At 37.4% G+C, this 16,842-nt stretch overlaps 1 protein-coding gene across 2 annotated transcripts in view; it reads left to right on the plus strand.

Annotated features, from left to right (window-relative positions):
* Nucleotides 1–16,770, plus strand: part of ccdc191 (coiled-coil domain containing 191) — a 51,432-nt gene extending 34,662 nt beyond the window's left edge. For both annotated transcript variants that reach the window (XM_048602654.1, XM_048602655.1), the window contains 8 exons: nucleotides 380–885; nucleotides 1,693–1,796; nucleotides 4,808–4,890; nucleotides 5,711–5,812; nucleotides 7,739–7,882; nucleotides 9,564–9,716; nucleotides 15,985–16,139; nucleotides 16,378–16,770. In XM_048602654.1, the coding sequence (XP_048458611.1) occupies nucleotides 380–885; nucleotides 1,693–1,796; nucleotides 4,808–4,890; nucleotides 5,711–5,812; nucleotides 7,739–7,882; nucleotides 9,564–9,716; nucleotides 15,985–16,139; nucleotides 16,378–16,510 (1,380 nt within the window). In that variant the 3' untranslated portion in view covers nucleotides 16,511–16,770. The remainder of the gene's footprint in view (nucleotides 1–379; nucleotides 886–1,692; nucleotides 1,797–4,807; nucleotides 4,891–5,710; nucleotides 5,813–7,738; nucleotides 7,883–9,563; nucleotides 9,717–15,984; nucleotides 16,140–16,377) is intronic.
* The last annotated feature ends 72 nt before the right edge of the window (nucleotides 16,771–16,842 follow it).

A 16,842-nucleotide genomic window follows, 5' to 3' on the forward strand; every position in this document is an offset into this window, starting at 1 on the left:
TTTGCCAATAATTATTGGAGATTTTCGATATCAGTTCTGAATAGACTCTTGTATTCCCCAATACCATCGCAAAGGACAAATGATGGCCAAGGCCATAGAACAAATGTATGTGTTCCTCCCTTTCTTCTCTTTATTTCTGCCCTGGCAGAATATTATATGGGGATACTGTAAATATCAAACGCTTATTGTTTGTCACGAGGGATGCGTTTCACGGCTGGGCTATATGTGTATAGACTAATCCTTTCGAACTGCAATTTTACTGATCTGGAACTTCAGGCCCCATGTATATTGCAGTTGAATTATGATCACAATGAACACCTTTACTTTTTTGTTGTACAAACTTTTAATTTCATAGTATATTAATATCACTTTCAAATAGTCACAGGGCAAAGTGAAGACACAGAGTTCCTCAGTCAATTCCCGGGTACAACAAGCCAACAAAACACAGCAGATCAGAACCAAAAGCCCAAAATTTGCTTGGCAAGTTACTCGCAAGCATGCTGCGTCGAGCCTGGAGGACAGAGTACATGTGCATGATACAAGTAAAATCTCAAGTGGCTACCAGGAAAGTCAAAAATCCAACTCTGTCACCACAGGAAAGGTGATTCAGTATTTGCAGGGTAACTTTGAACATCGCCATAGATTCCAACAGCAACTGATTGAGAAACAAAAAAAGCAGCTGGAGGAACAACAGAAAACAATTGCAGAGCTTCAGGATAACCAACAGTTGACATTATTGCAGGAAGAGGCGAAACTGGCATCAGCCATAACTGCAGCGATTGGTAATACAGCTCAAAAGGTGCAAACTGAACCCAGTCCACTTGGTAGAAAACAATCTGGAAATACCCAGCCTAAAATGAAAGACACTGCTGTGCGTATATCCAGGTAATGTTTTCTTTTTGGGTCACAATATTTCATGTTTTAACACCAATTAATTTCTTTTGCATTTAAGTAAACACTAGAGTTCCTGTCCAGTGACTGATATTGGTGGGAAGCATAATATTTTGCCGACATACATAAATGCATAATAAAAGACATTGGAACTTGAGATTGATAGGGAATTTGCATTTTATACATAATGAGTACTAATTTTTCAATTCCAAACATTTATTTACAGGAATGTACAATACAAACATGCTCCTTCAGACACAATAAAAACACATGCATTATTATGGTAAAATTTCACTGCTGGCTCCTAGAAATGTTGAAAAGGGGGGCTACATTGTAATTCAACTCACACTTTAATTGCTCATTGATGTGGCAGAGTCACCGTAACTTCTGTAAAATTTGAAGCAACAGCTTAAACGCTGGCCTGTAGTCATCTCTTCATTGGTCCTGATAATGTCTGTGTATAATTCCAGAGCTTAAAACAGATACACACATGTGAACTTACAGAGGGTGCTGCATTAGCTGTGTTTAAAAAAAATCCCAGAGAAAATGTTTTAAAAAATGAAAACAAACTGTTCCATTTGAATAGAGACGAACACCTTCATATTACAAAGTATTCTAGGGTTCTCTGCATGCTCCTGAGAACCAAGAATCTAGCTGTCAGTGTTGAATTAAATCACTTTAATAGAATTCAGAATTTTATTGTATGTTCAGTGGACTGACCATGTGCTTTTGACACTGTTGTATGGTTTCTTTTTCCTGTTTTGCAGTTTACTAAAACAAAATGTTTGTGACATTGCTTAGTTTGGCAGGTCCTACATCATTTGAGGAATCTAATTGTCCCAGCACAAGTACCAATTACAGCAAAACAGTTCATAACTTGATTTCACCTCACCCAATTGTCAAAGGTATGTAGGGTAATGCTTCCAGTGCTGGAAATTTGCATGTTTTAGTAGTTATGTTTATTTTGTTTTTGTAGGATTCTTATCTCTGCTGTCACCTGCCTGCAAGTTATATACAGATGTGGATTTATTGATAACAAAATCAAACCATATGTTAATTGATTCTTGTTTCCTTTGGGCTATTGAGTTGATCTGGGAAAAAGTCTAAATTAGGGAAAACAATGCTACTCTAAATCTCTGAGCAGTTAAAGATGCCATGGTTTCCATATCATCAGATTAAATGAGAAAGGTTGTTCAGGTTTATACTCCCAAGTGGATATTGAGCAAATGTAGTGTCAGATTAGGCCATTATATCCAAATGGCCATTATGTGGTTGACTGCCCTGTTTGTTCTCTTTGGTCTAAGCTCCCCCTATGATGAATGCTGACTATAGTGATATGCTGAAGTCTGGCAGCAGCTATGGACCTGCACCCAGCAAAACAGTGAATTCAGGAGTGGAGGCAAAAATGTGAAAAACTAATAGGCAGGGTGAGGAAAAAACACCACAGAAAATGATGAGATGAGCAGTGTAGTTTATTGCTAGGTAAGGAGTAGTCACAGCTCCCTCTTTTAAACCCCTCTTAATCGGTCACAACAATTCTTAAAAATTCTTTCCTCATGTATAGATATCACACTTTTGATTTAACTTAGTTGACCAGATCAAAAAAAATAGCTATTTCCAAGGTTTTCATGAAAAAGTGTGGAGTTCATCCTGAAAAAATAATGAAATCTGATATCACACACAAAAATACAGGTAATGAGCTGACAAAGAAAGTGAGGTTCCGAGATAACAGTGAGGCAGCATCAGAGGATGTTGCCTGGCCTGTTGTGTTACTCCAGTTCCACACTGTGTTGTTTCTGACTGTAGCATCTGCAGTTCTTGCTATCTCTGAGGTTCAGAGATGTTTAGTACAGAGAGGAAGGGAATGAACAAATACTGTTATAGATTTTAAGAGTCCCATGGGTGTAAGAATGAAAAAATATTGTCCAACTGTTTAGCTCTTGTCTTGTTTCTTCAGCTGTGGCAAAGTTTGCAGATCTTGAGTTCTCAGTGAACAAAGTTCCATAATGCTTTTTCAATGGAATTGGTTCCTGCAACTGAGACAGAAAGAAGTATCCTTGCTGTTATCAGTCCATGTTGTTTTCTTGTTTTGCTCAAAGACTGTTATTAGTTATATTGTTTCTTTGCGAATTCTAGTGTCTCTGTCATTGTTCCATTCCAAGCCTTGTTAGTTGTAGGCAACCTTTCATTCCTCAATACATGAAGTTATCATGCTACTGAGTAAAACAGATGCAAATTTCTTGGCCCCTCACTGAATTTCAATGCATCTTGATTAATAGTCCATGAGTGTTGCCTGCTTATCAGTTGAGCACAGCAGCTATATGGACTGTTTTTCTAGTCTTCCTACCAAAATGGAAAACATCACATTTTCCCACATTATACTCTGTCAATTTTTTGTCCACTCATTTTTTTTGCACACTGTATTGTTATGAAATCCATTTTTTAATATCTGATATGACTGTGGAAGGCAGCATATTATGAATAACTTAACATTCAGGCAACTGACTGTTTGAACAGTGGCTCTCATTCAAACATATCTAGAAACAAGGGATGGGCTTGTTGTGAGTTTTTTGCAGTTCAAGGATTACTGAAGTGCAGTTCAAAGGTTACAGGCAATTGAAGCAAACTCTATGTAAAGCAGTTCATTGTTCAGTTGGACTGAAGGGAACATAAATGAACTGCACTAGTTTTGTGCAGATGAGGGTCCGGGAGAAGTCATGAGTCGTTGGATAATTCTGTGCAGTTCGGACTCGAAGAAGTTATTTGAACCAAACGGTGTAGCTGAACAAGTCTAGTGCTTGGAGAAAAACAGTGTATTTTTGGCTTGGTGAAGCTAACTGTCAGTGACATAGGGCTAAAGTGTAGTTTCCAGAATGCAGGGGAGTATAGACCCCAGAAGGGAAGAAGTACCATAACATGTTGAGCCAGTCTGTTACGAGGGAGTTCCAACGCCTAATATCAAAAGTGAAGAATTGGAATTCCTGGAAGTTTTAATGAAATTTGGTCACCCACTGACATCTGAGGAGTTGCTGAGAAATCCACTGGATCTGGCATCTGCATTTGCAGTTTGACATGCGCACGTGGTGTTCAACCAGTTCGTATGTTACCTATATACATCTCCAGTTACAATCACAGAGTGTGTTAGAGAAACTCAGCAGGTCCGGCAGCATCTGTAGAGAGAAACAGTTAATGTTTTGAGTCTGGTACGACTTACCAAAACTCAATTAACACTGTTTCTGTCTACAGATCTGCCAGACCTGCTTGGTTTCTCCAGCATTCTCTGCATTTGTTTAGGATTTCCAGCACAGAGTATTTTACTTTTGTATATCTCTGGTTAGTTGTGGATGTTAGAATAAAGTTGTGTATTTATATTGATGATTGTATTACTCTTCTAACTTTGAGAGTTCAACCGCATGGAACTTTGCAGTGTTATTCTCTTAGTAAGAGTTTGGATCTTGCATCCTCTGTACTGTTTTAAAAAAAAGGTTACTTGCCCCTTTCCAGATTAAAACATAACCGAATCAAACTCTGTTGCTTTCCTACTCTTGTAAACCAGATTTGCTGCTTTTAAAAAAAAAAAAAAGTATCCTCGTCAAGTCATTAATATATCATAAATAGTTGAGGCCCCAGCTCTGATCCTTGAGATTCTTCATCAGTGACAGTTTATCCCAACTCTGTTTTCTGTCACCTACTTAATCCTCTTTCCATATTATACATGGGGTGACAAGATTTCTCCTCTACCCAGAGCCAATTTATATTTGGCTGAAAGTGAAACAGTGAATCTGAAACATTTGAACTATTTTTAAGACACAGGGTCACCACCTTGTACATTTTTGCCTTCAACAGCACAAGCTCATATCTGGTGCAGTAATTTTTTACATGGTAGGTCCTCCTAATATATTCAATATTTTCTCAGCAATGGAAGAAAGAGCAAAGCAACGCTTAGCAAGACGAAAAGAACTAGAGGAGTTCAAAAGAAAAAAAGAGCAAGAGAGACTTGTGAGTAGGAAGAAAATAGTTTTGTCAGTATTGTACATTTATGTCCATCCTGGTGCTTATTGTTTTCTTTAATAGTTTGAACTATGAAGAGGTTAGTACTTACCTAGCAGTGATTTTAATGCCAATTTAGCAGTGTGCATATGGCAACGTAACAAGTAATTGAACACTTAAGATGCGTTAACTTTGTATATGGAGCATATAATTGTATTGTTAACAAAATGCAAGTGGATACCTAATTATACCAAGAAGGTTGTGGGTCATGGAAGGATATGGACCCACACCATGACTTGAGTGCTAAAATTCTTCATTCTTCTATGAAGGAGTGTGTATTATTGGAGGTGCAGTTCTTTGAATGAGATGCTGAATGGATGCCTCTTCAACTCCCTGGTGGACATATATGATCCCCTGCCACTATTTAGGAGAAGAATTGGTATCCTGGTGAATGATTATTCTTTAATCAACATCACACAACATAATGACAGCTAATTAACACTTGCAGTTATGGGATCTTACTGTACACAGTTTGGCTGTCCATGTTCCTCCATACAGCAGTGACTACACTTCAGTGTACTTTATTGGTTGTACTTTTCAAGACAATACAAGGGTAACATTTTAGAGGTTTGAATGTTTTAAAGTGATTTGTAGGTCCTACAGGTTATCCAAGTTTCTCTGAAGTGAGCTTTGTTTTGAGGCAGTACAATTGACAACAGAAACAAGGTCCACTTGTGGGCATTTTAATACTTGAATAACAGTGAATTTGAACTTATGGTGCTATATATTATGTGGCCTCACGGATGTTTTATTTTCATGATTGAGCAAGGCTCATCTGAGAGCTGAGGAGGAACAGCGACGGAGGCAGCTGGAGGCTGAAAAACAGGCAACTCTAGAAAAGAAACGCGAGGAGAGAAGACTGCAAAGACAGGTATGGGTTTAAAAACTGTATTCAACCAAAAGGCACAATGCTAAAATTCATTAGAATTTTTGTGCCTCCTGAAAACAAATTATTGTTTTGTTTACATATAATTGAAATATTCCAAATTAAACAGAAAACTATTTACTTCGTTATGTATTTTGAGTTCACTCTGTACATGGAAAAACAGTTAATTGCATTTTTGTTCAGTACAAATCGTGTTTTATTTTTTACCTGTGCTCTTTGCCAATAGGTCTGAATTGTTTGGAGGTAACAAAGTGGTTGTTCAAATCTCTAAATCACCAAGGGTAATAAAAATTTTAGAAATACAGAGATTTAAAATTCAGTTTTTATAATTCAGGTGAACTACTAGATATCTACTTAAATCTGGTTCCATAGCAATAATTAAACTGAATCTAGTGCAAGGCAAAAGTAGTTTGAGAATACCTTATTTTTTTGGAGGGTGGGGTCAGATAATTAACTGGATTCTTTAATAATTGTGCTGTAACCGAAACCAATAACTCAAAAGTATAACTGATCCATTTTGTTATTTCACAAGCTATGCAAGTAAAGGAAAGTATTTTAAATTGAAACTCTATGCCCCTAGCTTGCACTGAAGTTGAGTTGACACATAGTATCCAATTCTGCATGAGTTTTGTAGCAATAAAGTAAGACTCATTGCTGTAAAAATGCATTGACATAAGCCCAAAGGTAAAATCTCCCACCCATCAAATCAGTTAAGTAGTATATTTGAATGTAATCAACTTGTGACACACAAAACATTGGACTCAGCAGGTCTGGCAGCATCTGTGAAGAGAGATACAGCTAACGTTTGAAGTCCAGTATGACTCCTTCTGAAGATGATTAAACTTAGGGATGCTGAAGAGTCTGAAATAAATATCAATATCCTTGAAATCCAAAACAAAACTCACTTATGAAGTATTAAGAATGAAATCATTAGGACTGGATTTTCAGAGGAGTGGTAAACTCAGATTGCCACTCCACTCTTTTGTTTTATTAGGAAAGAACTCCGTATTTCTGACAGGAGATTCTCACCAAGGCTTTTTCAAAAATGTGGAGTGTACTTTAATTGAAACAGGTCACTCATTTTTCAGGATGGTTGGGAAAAGGTAATCTGCTCCCTTTTAACAGTTGCCATATTCTGTGATTAAAAGTCCAGCATCACTGCAACTTTTACACTTCTGTGAAAGGGGGGAGTGTGAAAGGTAAGGGAGAGAAAATGGATATATCAGGGTAGACAAGAGATATTAGGTCCCATGAGGAATGGGATTGCGGTTGGGGGTGTTGGTGGTTGTCAGGGTCAGGGTAGGGGTTGTAAGGAGTCTGTAGAAATGGACTTGAGTGGTTGTGGGGTAAGTTAGAGGGACAATATAATACATGTACACCCAGATGCATTATCCCAATTGTTCTGTGTAATTCCTAAGTATCAACTTAACTGCAGCAGAACCCTCCAAATTCTCCATTTAAATACAAACCTTGAGGGTTCCAGACATAGGAAATTGAAGATTCAGATGTTCCCTGTGTAATCCCTTCAGAGTCCCTGCCACAGAAGCATTTATCTGGTCATCAGAAAATCTGAATAATTTCCCAGGTGGTGTTAATGGAAGTAAGAGTCTATACTTTGTCAATGCCACCAGATGGAGCTGTTGAAAATTGAGGAAAGAGAAAAAAAGTAAATGAGAAAGGAGTAAAACTAGTGCCCATTTTGTTTTGAAAAATTATTCTTCTTGGTTTAAGTTTTCTAAGTGATCTTTTGTATTGGCTTCAAAAGCATCTAAAATTGTCTTCAAGTGACATAAAAATGAGAAATCTTTGATAAAATTTACCATTAATTCTGAAACTAAGCTGAGATAAGGTATAAGAAAATTTGCTAATGCACAATACTGGGAATATCTGGTTTTCCTAATGTCATTGCAGAGAGAGGTTCAGAAGCAGCTGAGGTATGAAAAAGAAAAACAACTTCAATCTGCTGCAGAAAAACACTACCAGCATTTTCTTCTACAAAAGAAGGGCCTGGAACCCTGGAAAAAACTTTTAGAAATCTCCAAGAAAAACTTGAAGGTAACTTATATTTAACAACCAAGGCTAAGAAATCATGAAACCTTCAGGTGCTGAATGCTCTAATATTAATGGTCTAAAATAGGAGAAAGACCAGGGATGAAGGTGGGAAATCTCACTGTGTAATGGTCTCCTGAATGTAAACTAACTTAGGTAAATAAGGTGATGATTACTCACCATCAGTACTGGCAGAGATGATCCCAGGGGTACAGAAATGAAATAATTCAGAGATAAAGCAATTTTCTGTTATGGCTGCTGAGCAAAGCTATCTCCGTTCCCAAAAATGGTTTCTTTCAGCATCTGTGGTCCCTCACTTACCTCCGTATCCCATTGTTCAAATTGTAAATGTACATGAGGTCATCCAAAATGCTGTTGCCTATGCTCTAACTTGCACTAAATAGCATTCACTACTCTGTGTACACTTGATTCGTATTAGTTTCCAATTATGCAAGATGCTGTTTTTAAAATTCTCACTTGTCTTCAAATCACCCCTATGGCTTCATTCCCTCTGATCTCTGTAATCTCATCACAGAATTCAGGAATTGTTACAGTACAGAAAGAAACCATTCAGCCCACTGTATCTGCAACAGTTCTCTGAACATTTTAACTTGGTGCCAATCTCCTGTCTTTTTCCAAAACCTGCACATTGTTTCTACCTAAATAATCATCCAACACCCTCGGAATGCCTTAATTAAAGCAGCCTCCATTTCACTTCCAGATTGTTGGTTCTAGACTCTAACTACTCACTGTGAGAAAAATCTTTTTGCTGACCTCACACTTGCTTCTTTTGCAAAACACTTGAAAATGATACCCTTTTGTTCTCGACCCTTTTACCAACAGAAACAGTTTCTCCTCCTCCAGAGCCTTCACAATTTTGAAAACTTCTATTAGTTCTATCTTAGCCTTCTCCTCTGCAGCCTTTCAGATCTGAAATGTCACTATTGTCATAAACCTCTTCTGCATTCACATCCTTCCTATACTGTAGTACCCAGAACTCTACACAATATTCCAGCTGAGATCTAACCATAAGTTGATCAGAATCTTGCTGCTATTGTACTCAATGCCCTATTAATGAAGGCTAGAACACTGATTTTTTTTTTTAAAACAACTCTGCACTGGTCCTGCCATATTTAGACATATGCACATACACACCCAGGTTTCTCTGCATCTGCACGCACTTAGAGTATAAATGAAAGGGTTCTATTCTGTCTCCATGTTCTTAGTACCTAAGTCTGTCACCTCATACTGCCCTGCATTGTACTTTATTTGCCACCTGCCAGCTTTACCAGCTTGTCAGTGTCTTTTTGAAGTTCTACACTGTCCTTCTGTCAGTTTAAATTTCTCCCAAGCTCTGTGTCATCTAGCCCCATAACTCTCAAAAGGTATCAGACTCCAACAAATTTTGAAACCTTGTGTACCCTGATTTTATATACTTGACTATTCTGGAAATGCTTCAGCTGCCCAGGCCCTAAGCTCTGGAATTCCTTACTCAAATGTCCCTACCTTTATTTTCTTTATAAGACATTGCTTAAAATGAACTTTTTTGGCCAAACATTATATGGCTTACTGTCAGATTTGTTTTATAACCCTCCTGTGAAACACATTGTGATATTTTATGTTAAAGATGCTATACGAGTACAACTTTTTGTTACTCATAGAGTACATTGTTTTTATGATCATATAGTTAGCAGAAGATCATCACAGCTCTTCACTCTTACACCTATGTCTACGTACCTGGCATCAAAGCATAACAGAGTCACTGGCTGAAAAGAAGTTCGAAGCCAAAAAAGTGTACAATGGCATTCTTCTTAAGCGATGTTTCAAAAATTGGCTAGTAGTGAGTATATATAATAATAATTCTTCGTGGGTACGTTTTGGAATATTGATGATGTGATCTTTGTGTCTCAGTAAATTAATATTCTTGTGTGATCATTAAATTTTAAAAAAAGATGATTTTGAGGACTTCAGTGTATGCAAGTTTAAAACAGATTAAATCTCTGCAAAGTCAAAGTAAAGAATTGTTCAAAACTTCCCCTACTGAAATATCTTAAATAAAACGTAGTTGAGTGAGTGAAAAATTGAATTTTAGGCACAATCCTCGACCTGACCACCAAATTATATAGAATGTGACTAGGCACTAGTAACCTGTTTTCTTAAAATAAACAATGAGAGAAATTCAGGAGACTTACTAAGAGAAAAAATGCCACAAGTTCATAGTTTTGATCAAGCAACTATAAACATATATACAATGTCAGATCAGTAATACAATCAACAATGCACATACAACTTGTTTTCAATTACCCAGAATATGGTTCATATGGGTAATAGACTGTGCTTGAACTTTGAAGAACATGTATCAAATAAAAAATCTAAATCAAAACATATCCCGCAGGTTTTTCAGCTATTTCCCCTGATGTTAATGACACTGGGTCACCAAATCTCATTGAACTCCACAAGAGGTAACAATTCTCTTAGCCGGTGTAGCTTAAAACTCCTCTCAAGCCATTCTGTCAATGACTGTCTTAACAGATGCTCCCTTTCTGGTTGATCACCATCTTTTCCTGGATCTACACTTTCCTGGACTTCAGTACTCACTCCTGGCCACAATTTCAGCTTATCTGCAAATAGCTAGCTTCACAAAGCTGCATTTGAGTTCTAGTCTTGCTCCATTCCACAAAGCAAACATTGGTTGTGAGCTTTATCAGCCCTCACTCTCAGCTGTACTGAACCATTTGTGTCACATGGCTTCTTCTGCAGCCTCATAGCACCCAGGACTTTTTCTGAGATATGCCTATTAATTCCTAACACTTCCTATTGTGTTCTGACAGCACGGAGTTATCCAGCTACTCTGGACTTCTGAGTCCCCTATGCAACAACCATGTGGTTCAGTTGCTTCCAGCAGCGTAGCTAAATGCACCACTAACATGGAGTCTATGCATCTCTCTCCCTCCCACATAGTCAAACTATCATCACTGCATGTCGCCTTTCAGTTTCTCTTCAGTAATCGCCAAACTATCTTGAGTAACCAATTGAAAATCTTGCAATAATCCTGTCCATTGGAAGGCAAAATTGAATGTAGCAACCTAACAACGGAGTCTCATGAGTGTGCTCTTAATATTACAATTCAGAAATTTCTGGCTTCCCACGTATAATTGGATATGACAGGAAATGGATTGTTTTCACACAGGAGGAAAAGTTTGGTTCTCTATATCTTGAAATTAAATGGAGTGATGATTGAGTAAAATTTCAGAATACATGATAACTTAGCTGAATTAATAGATGCCATGTCTGGTTGAGAGAAGTGATTGTATTTAGCTGTATTATTTTTAAATGTCTATTAAATTTCGTAGATACACAATCACAATGCAAATTAGTCAATTGTATGGGATGGCCAACCTTAGGACTGCTTAAAACTTACAAACTCTTGATTGTTTATTTAACATGTTTGTAAGCAAACAGCAAACAAAATTGAATAAAGGTAACTGACGGACTAATACATAGTAATAAAGAAGAGCAAGTGCTCTTTATCAGATATCTTAGAAGAACGATAATGAGACGTATGAAAAGCTGATTCAGTAAATTCCTTAAATTGTTGAGTCAATGGGACACAATTCAAATGAAAAAAACAAATATTTCCTAATAAAGAATACATGGAAAAACTTGTTACAACAAGATAACCTTACCAAATAATTTGAGGAAATAGATTTTGTAATGGATGTTAAATGGCATTTATCGTCTTGTGCTGGAAAGTAAGAAGGAATTATTGCTGCAGATATGTCTGCCCAGCAGCTTGATAAGTGAGAGTAACAGATTGTACATAGTCAGTTGTCGTGCGTCTGAGCAATTGCTAGCCAGTATAGGTAATGTGTTATTTAAATCACATCACTTTAGAGTGCTCAGATCAACAGGAAAGTTGACTCTACAATCTCTGATCAAGTTAAACTATGTGCTGTCTTTTTAAAAAAAAAACGCATAAGCCCCTAAAAAGTGACCTTGCTTTGTTTAGGGTTCACAATAAACACATTCTATCCCAAACTAACTCAGGCATATCCCTAATTTTCAATTGGGAAGTTGTTTTCTTTGTAAAATTAGATTTTAGATTGTATCTTGCATTTTACAGTACAGGAAACAAAGCTGTTTACTACTCATTGGAGATTACATGCTATCTTAGTTTTTCAAATCGTGATTTGAGAGATTAAATACTACCTGATTTAAGTTAAATTCAAGGCGCAGCAGTTTACAGTTGCAATCGAAAGTAGTTAACCAAATATTTCAATAAGTAAAAACTGTTAAACAATTATCTGGAAGGATCGTGCTTTAATACCTCAAATGCAGAGCTGGAGTGTATAACTAACAAAAACATGCATTTAAGCATTCACCCTTGAGTTTATAATTGGACAAATAGGTTCAAATTAACTCATTCCTTTTCTGAGAAAAAGTTTGCAGCTACTGAGGTGGTGGTCTGCACAAGTTAAAAATCTATAAAGGTATCATAAAACCTCCTACTACTCTATTTTAGTACTGTGCTAGAAGGAATCTTAGTATTACAAATGAGAGAAAGGAGGATTGAGAAACTAGGCAATAATTAACACAGAGCTTAACAGGTTATACCTTGTTTCAACTGTGGACAATGTGCAAAAACCTGGACCGAACTTATTTGGTAAACTTTACTGTTCTTCTTGCACTTTTCTTTGCAGAGTCCTTCCGTTTTGAACCGCAGAAGTCCTGCCAGTTCTCGGACTCTAAGGGCAACCCTTTCCTTTTGATCATTTTCCTCTCCATTGTAACAAAGATTTCAAATGCACAATTTTTAAAATGTGTTCACGAATGGTCAATATTTATTACCCACCCTTGGAGGTGGTAGTGAGCTGTCTCCTTGAACTGCAGTCCATGAGGGTAATATAGCCACTGTCTATTTAGAAAGAGAGTTCTCGAATTTGGACCCAGCCTCAAATGAAGGAATGGCAATATAATTCCAAATCAGGATGGTGTGCAAGTTTCAAGTGGTAGTGTTTCCATGCATTTGGAAAATGCTGTCAAATAATTAATTATTTTCAAATCATTGATGAGTTGCCAGGGCCCATAATAAATCTTCAGTTGGTTTATGGTAATTGGTGTTCATCCTACACCACTCCGAATACAGAATTCTTGCACTTCCAGATACACTTCCAGTTTGAACTGGTTTTGGCTAGTTTTGTGGAATTTCGTGGCATAATAAGTAGTAGACTAAGGTTACATTGGTACACTTATAGCATTTGTAGTTATGCAAATAGGGCTTTAAATTAATCAGTGGGAGTATTCATTTAGGTGTAATAAATCTGAAGCTTTGAAAATAGACTAAAGTGAAAATCAGTGAATAAGCAGTAGGGGACATTTATCAAAATATTTCACAATCCTCAGCAGGTTTCAGTTATGTGGGGAGGTTGGATAAACTTGGATCGCTTTCACTGGAAAGACAGAGGTTGAGGGACGACCTGATAGAGATTTACAAGATTATGAGAGGCACAGATAGGGTGGACAGTCAGAAGCTTTTTCCCAGGGTGGAAAGGTCAACCACAAGAGGGCACAGGCTTAAAGTGAGAGGGGGAAAGTTTACGGGAGAAGTGCAGGGAAAATGTTTCACACAGTAGCCCCTTAGGTCCCTTTTATATCTTTCCCCTCTCACCTTAAACCTATGCCCTCTAGTTTTAGACTTCCCCTACCCTGGGGGAAAAAAAAACTATGGCCTATTCAGCCTCTCCCTTGAGCTCAAACCCTCCAATTCAGCAACATCCTTGTAAATCTTTTCTGAACACTTTCGTCTTTCCGACAGCAGGGAGACCAGAATTGAATGTAATATTCCAAAAGTGGTCTCACCAGTGTCCTGTACGCCGCAAGACAAAGAGAGTTAACATTTTAGAGCTTTCAAATGTTGGGTGCTTGGAACGCACTGCTAGTGGAGGTAGTGGAAGCAGGCACGTTAGCAACTTTTAAGGCGTATCTTCATAGACACATGAACATGAAGCAAACAGAGGGATAGATTCCATGTATGGTCAATAAGTAGCAGGTCTAAATAAGGATTAGGAATTGGCACAAGCTTGGTGAGCCAAAGCGATTGTTCCTGTGCTGGATTGTATTATATTAAAAATTTATTTCAGCCAAAAAAAGGACCGAGAAGTATGAACCATCCATAGTTAAAGGCAATCAAGGAGACAATCCAAACAGAAAAACAAGGCATACAAAACAGTGAAAAGTTGGGATTTTGTTTTATATCAAATCCATACCAGATGACTAAAGCTAATAAAGATGGAAAAAAATTGATGAAAATAAATTGGCAATAAATATAAAAACAAATAGCAAGTGCTTCTACAGCTATGGGAAAAAAGTAAGTATGGGATCCTTGGAGAATGGCAACTTGGGGATTGATAATGAGGAACAGGGAACTGGACAGATGATATCAATCAGTAGTTTGCTTCGGTTTTCATGGTGGACGACACTATAAACATCCCGAAGGTAACAGATAAGCAAGGTCTTAATAAGAGGAAAGATCATGTAACTGTCTGTGTCACGAGGGGCAATGCATTTGCCAAACCAGTGGGGCTAAAGACAGAAAAGCCACCAAGCTCCAAAGGCCTGCATCCAAGGGTGTTAAAAGGAAGTGGCTGCAGAGATAGTGGAGGCATTGGTCAAAATATTCCAGAACCCCATAGATTCCAGGAGGGTTCCGGTAGATTGGAAAACCGTTTATGTGACACATCTGTTCCAGAAGGGAGACAGTTTCCCGCTTTCTGTCTATCAACTATTTAGCCTAACATTTGTTATTGGGAAAATGCAAGAGTCCATTATTAAGGAAGAAAAATCAGAACATTTAGATAAGCTTAATGCAATCAGTCAACTCAGTTTTGTGAAAGGGAAATTATGTTGACAAATTAGCTAGAATTCTTTGAGGATATAACAAGCAGAATTGATAAACGATGACTGAAAGATGTAGTGTATTTGGATCTGCAGGAGACATTCAATAGATGCCTTATAAAAGTTTATTGCACAAGATAGAAGCTCACAGCGTTAGGTGTATATTTGCATAGATTGAGGATTGGTTAACAGACAGTCAGGATTAGTAGGTAATTTTCATATTGGAAAGACATGACTAGTGGAGTGCCACCAGGAAGAGGCCGACAGGCATGTATCCAGATTTGCTGAGGATACAAGAATATTTGGGAAGGGAGTGTTGTGATAAGGACATAACCTATTTATTTAGAGTCATACCTCGAAGATTCTTCGAATACGTGGTCAAAATCTTGGCAGACGGAGTTTAACATAGAAAAGTGTAAAGTCATGCACTTTTAATGTGGAAATTCCAAAAAAGCGCACCCGACAGGAATCTGGGTAGTCCTGTGTGGCAAGTAATTAAGCAGGCAAATGGACTTTTGGCCTTTTATTGTGAGGCAGTTGGAATTTTGAAAATAGAGAAGTCTTGTTACATCTGTATACTGTGTTGGTGAGACCACACCTGAAGGACCCTGTACAATTTCGGTCCCCCTATTTTGGCCCCCCTATTTAAAAACTGATATACTGGCATTGGATGCAGTTCTAAAGAAGTTCACTGGGCTGATTCTTAAGGCGTTGACTTAATGAACAGGTAAACAGGTTTAGCCTTTATTCATTAGAGTTTAGAAGAAGAAGAAGCAATCTTATTGAAATGTACCATATTCTGAGGGGGCTTGACAGGGAAATGTTGAGATGTTGTTTCCAGTAATGGAGGAATCTTGAACTAGATGGCATGGATATGGAATAAGGAGACATGTGAAGGAATTTTTTCTCGCAGAGGGTAGTGAATGTCTGGATTTCCCTACCCCATAAACTGTGGAGGCTAGATCATTGAAGCTATTTAAGGATGAGGTCAATAAGATTTTTGAAATATGAAGGGATTGAGGACTGTTAACAGCTGACACAGAAGAGTTAAGGCCTAAGGCAGATCAACTGTGATCTGTTTTGAATATTGGGGCAGCCCGCTCCTGCTCCCATTTCATATGTTCTTATGTAAAAGTGTTAACATTACAGAGAATTTGAAATACATAGTTTGATTCTTTGAGAAAGTGATATTCTAAAATACGTTTTCCTTACAGTACAAAGATTACTGCACTGTTATGGAGGAGAAAGCATGGCAACACTATCTGACAGCTCTAACAAGAGCCACTTTCATTGCCTGGTTTGGTTATGTGACTGAGGAAAAGATTGAATCATGGGAGAAGGAGAGAATTGGAGAACAACATAATCAGTGGTAACGGGCATCTTCTTTAATTGGTAGAATACGGTGAAAGAAATTGATGTTTTTGAAGATGTAACCTTGTTATGTTTGGTAACTCAGATCCACACCATACGGATTCAGAATATCTCCAAATTAATTGTTTTAAATCTTAACTTCAAAATGGTTAAAATAATACATTAAAAGTTCCATATATACTCATTAAAATTATCTTGGAATTCCTGAATATCTAATTTGTATTTCCTACCTGTAGGAGGATAGTCAAGAGAGCTTTCAGAGCATGGAAGAGTTTGCCAATGCTCATCAAGGAGGAGGTGAAGAAGGAAGAACGCATACAGCACCTCAGGAAGAAAGTTGCTGAAATTCTCCCTGATTTTCAGGCATAGCAATTAAATACTAACAGTTTGAGGATCTTGGAAGCGTACAGGAATAATGTATCACAGTTTGAATTTGAGTTGAGGGAGAATCTTCTATTAGAATTTAGCAAAGAACCTCCAAGTCTTGAAGGTCAGGCCAAAAACACCTTGTGTACCTCGTGGGGTGGAATACAAAAATTATACAGACAATTGAAGACTTAATTTAAAAGCAAAATTTAATAGTGACATTTTTGTTGATGTATTATAACAATAAAATAGATGAATATTCACTTAGTACCAAATCATATTTCACATTTTGACTGTACAGGTATGTGAAATAAAACATCCCCATTGCAGTTAAA

The sequence above is a fragment of the Rhincodon typus genome, chromosome 11 (genome assembly GCF_021869965.1).
Source record: "Rhincodon typus isolate 14 chromosome 11, sRhiTyp1.1, whole genome shotgun sequence".
Classification (NCBI taxonomy): Eukaryota; Metazoa; Chordata; class Chondrichthyes; order Orectolobiformes; family Rhincodontidae; genus Rhincodon; species Rhincodon typus.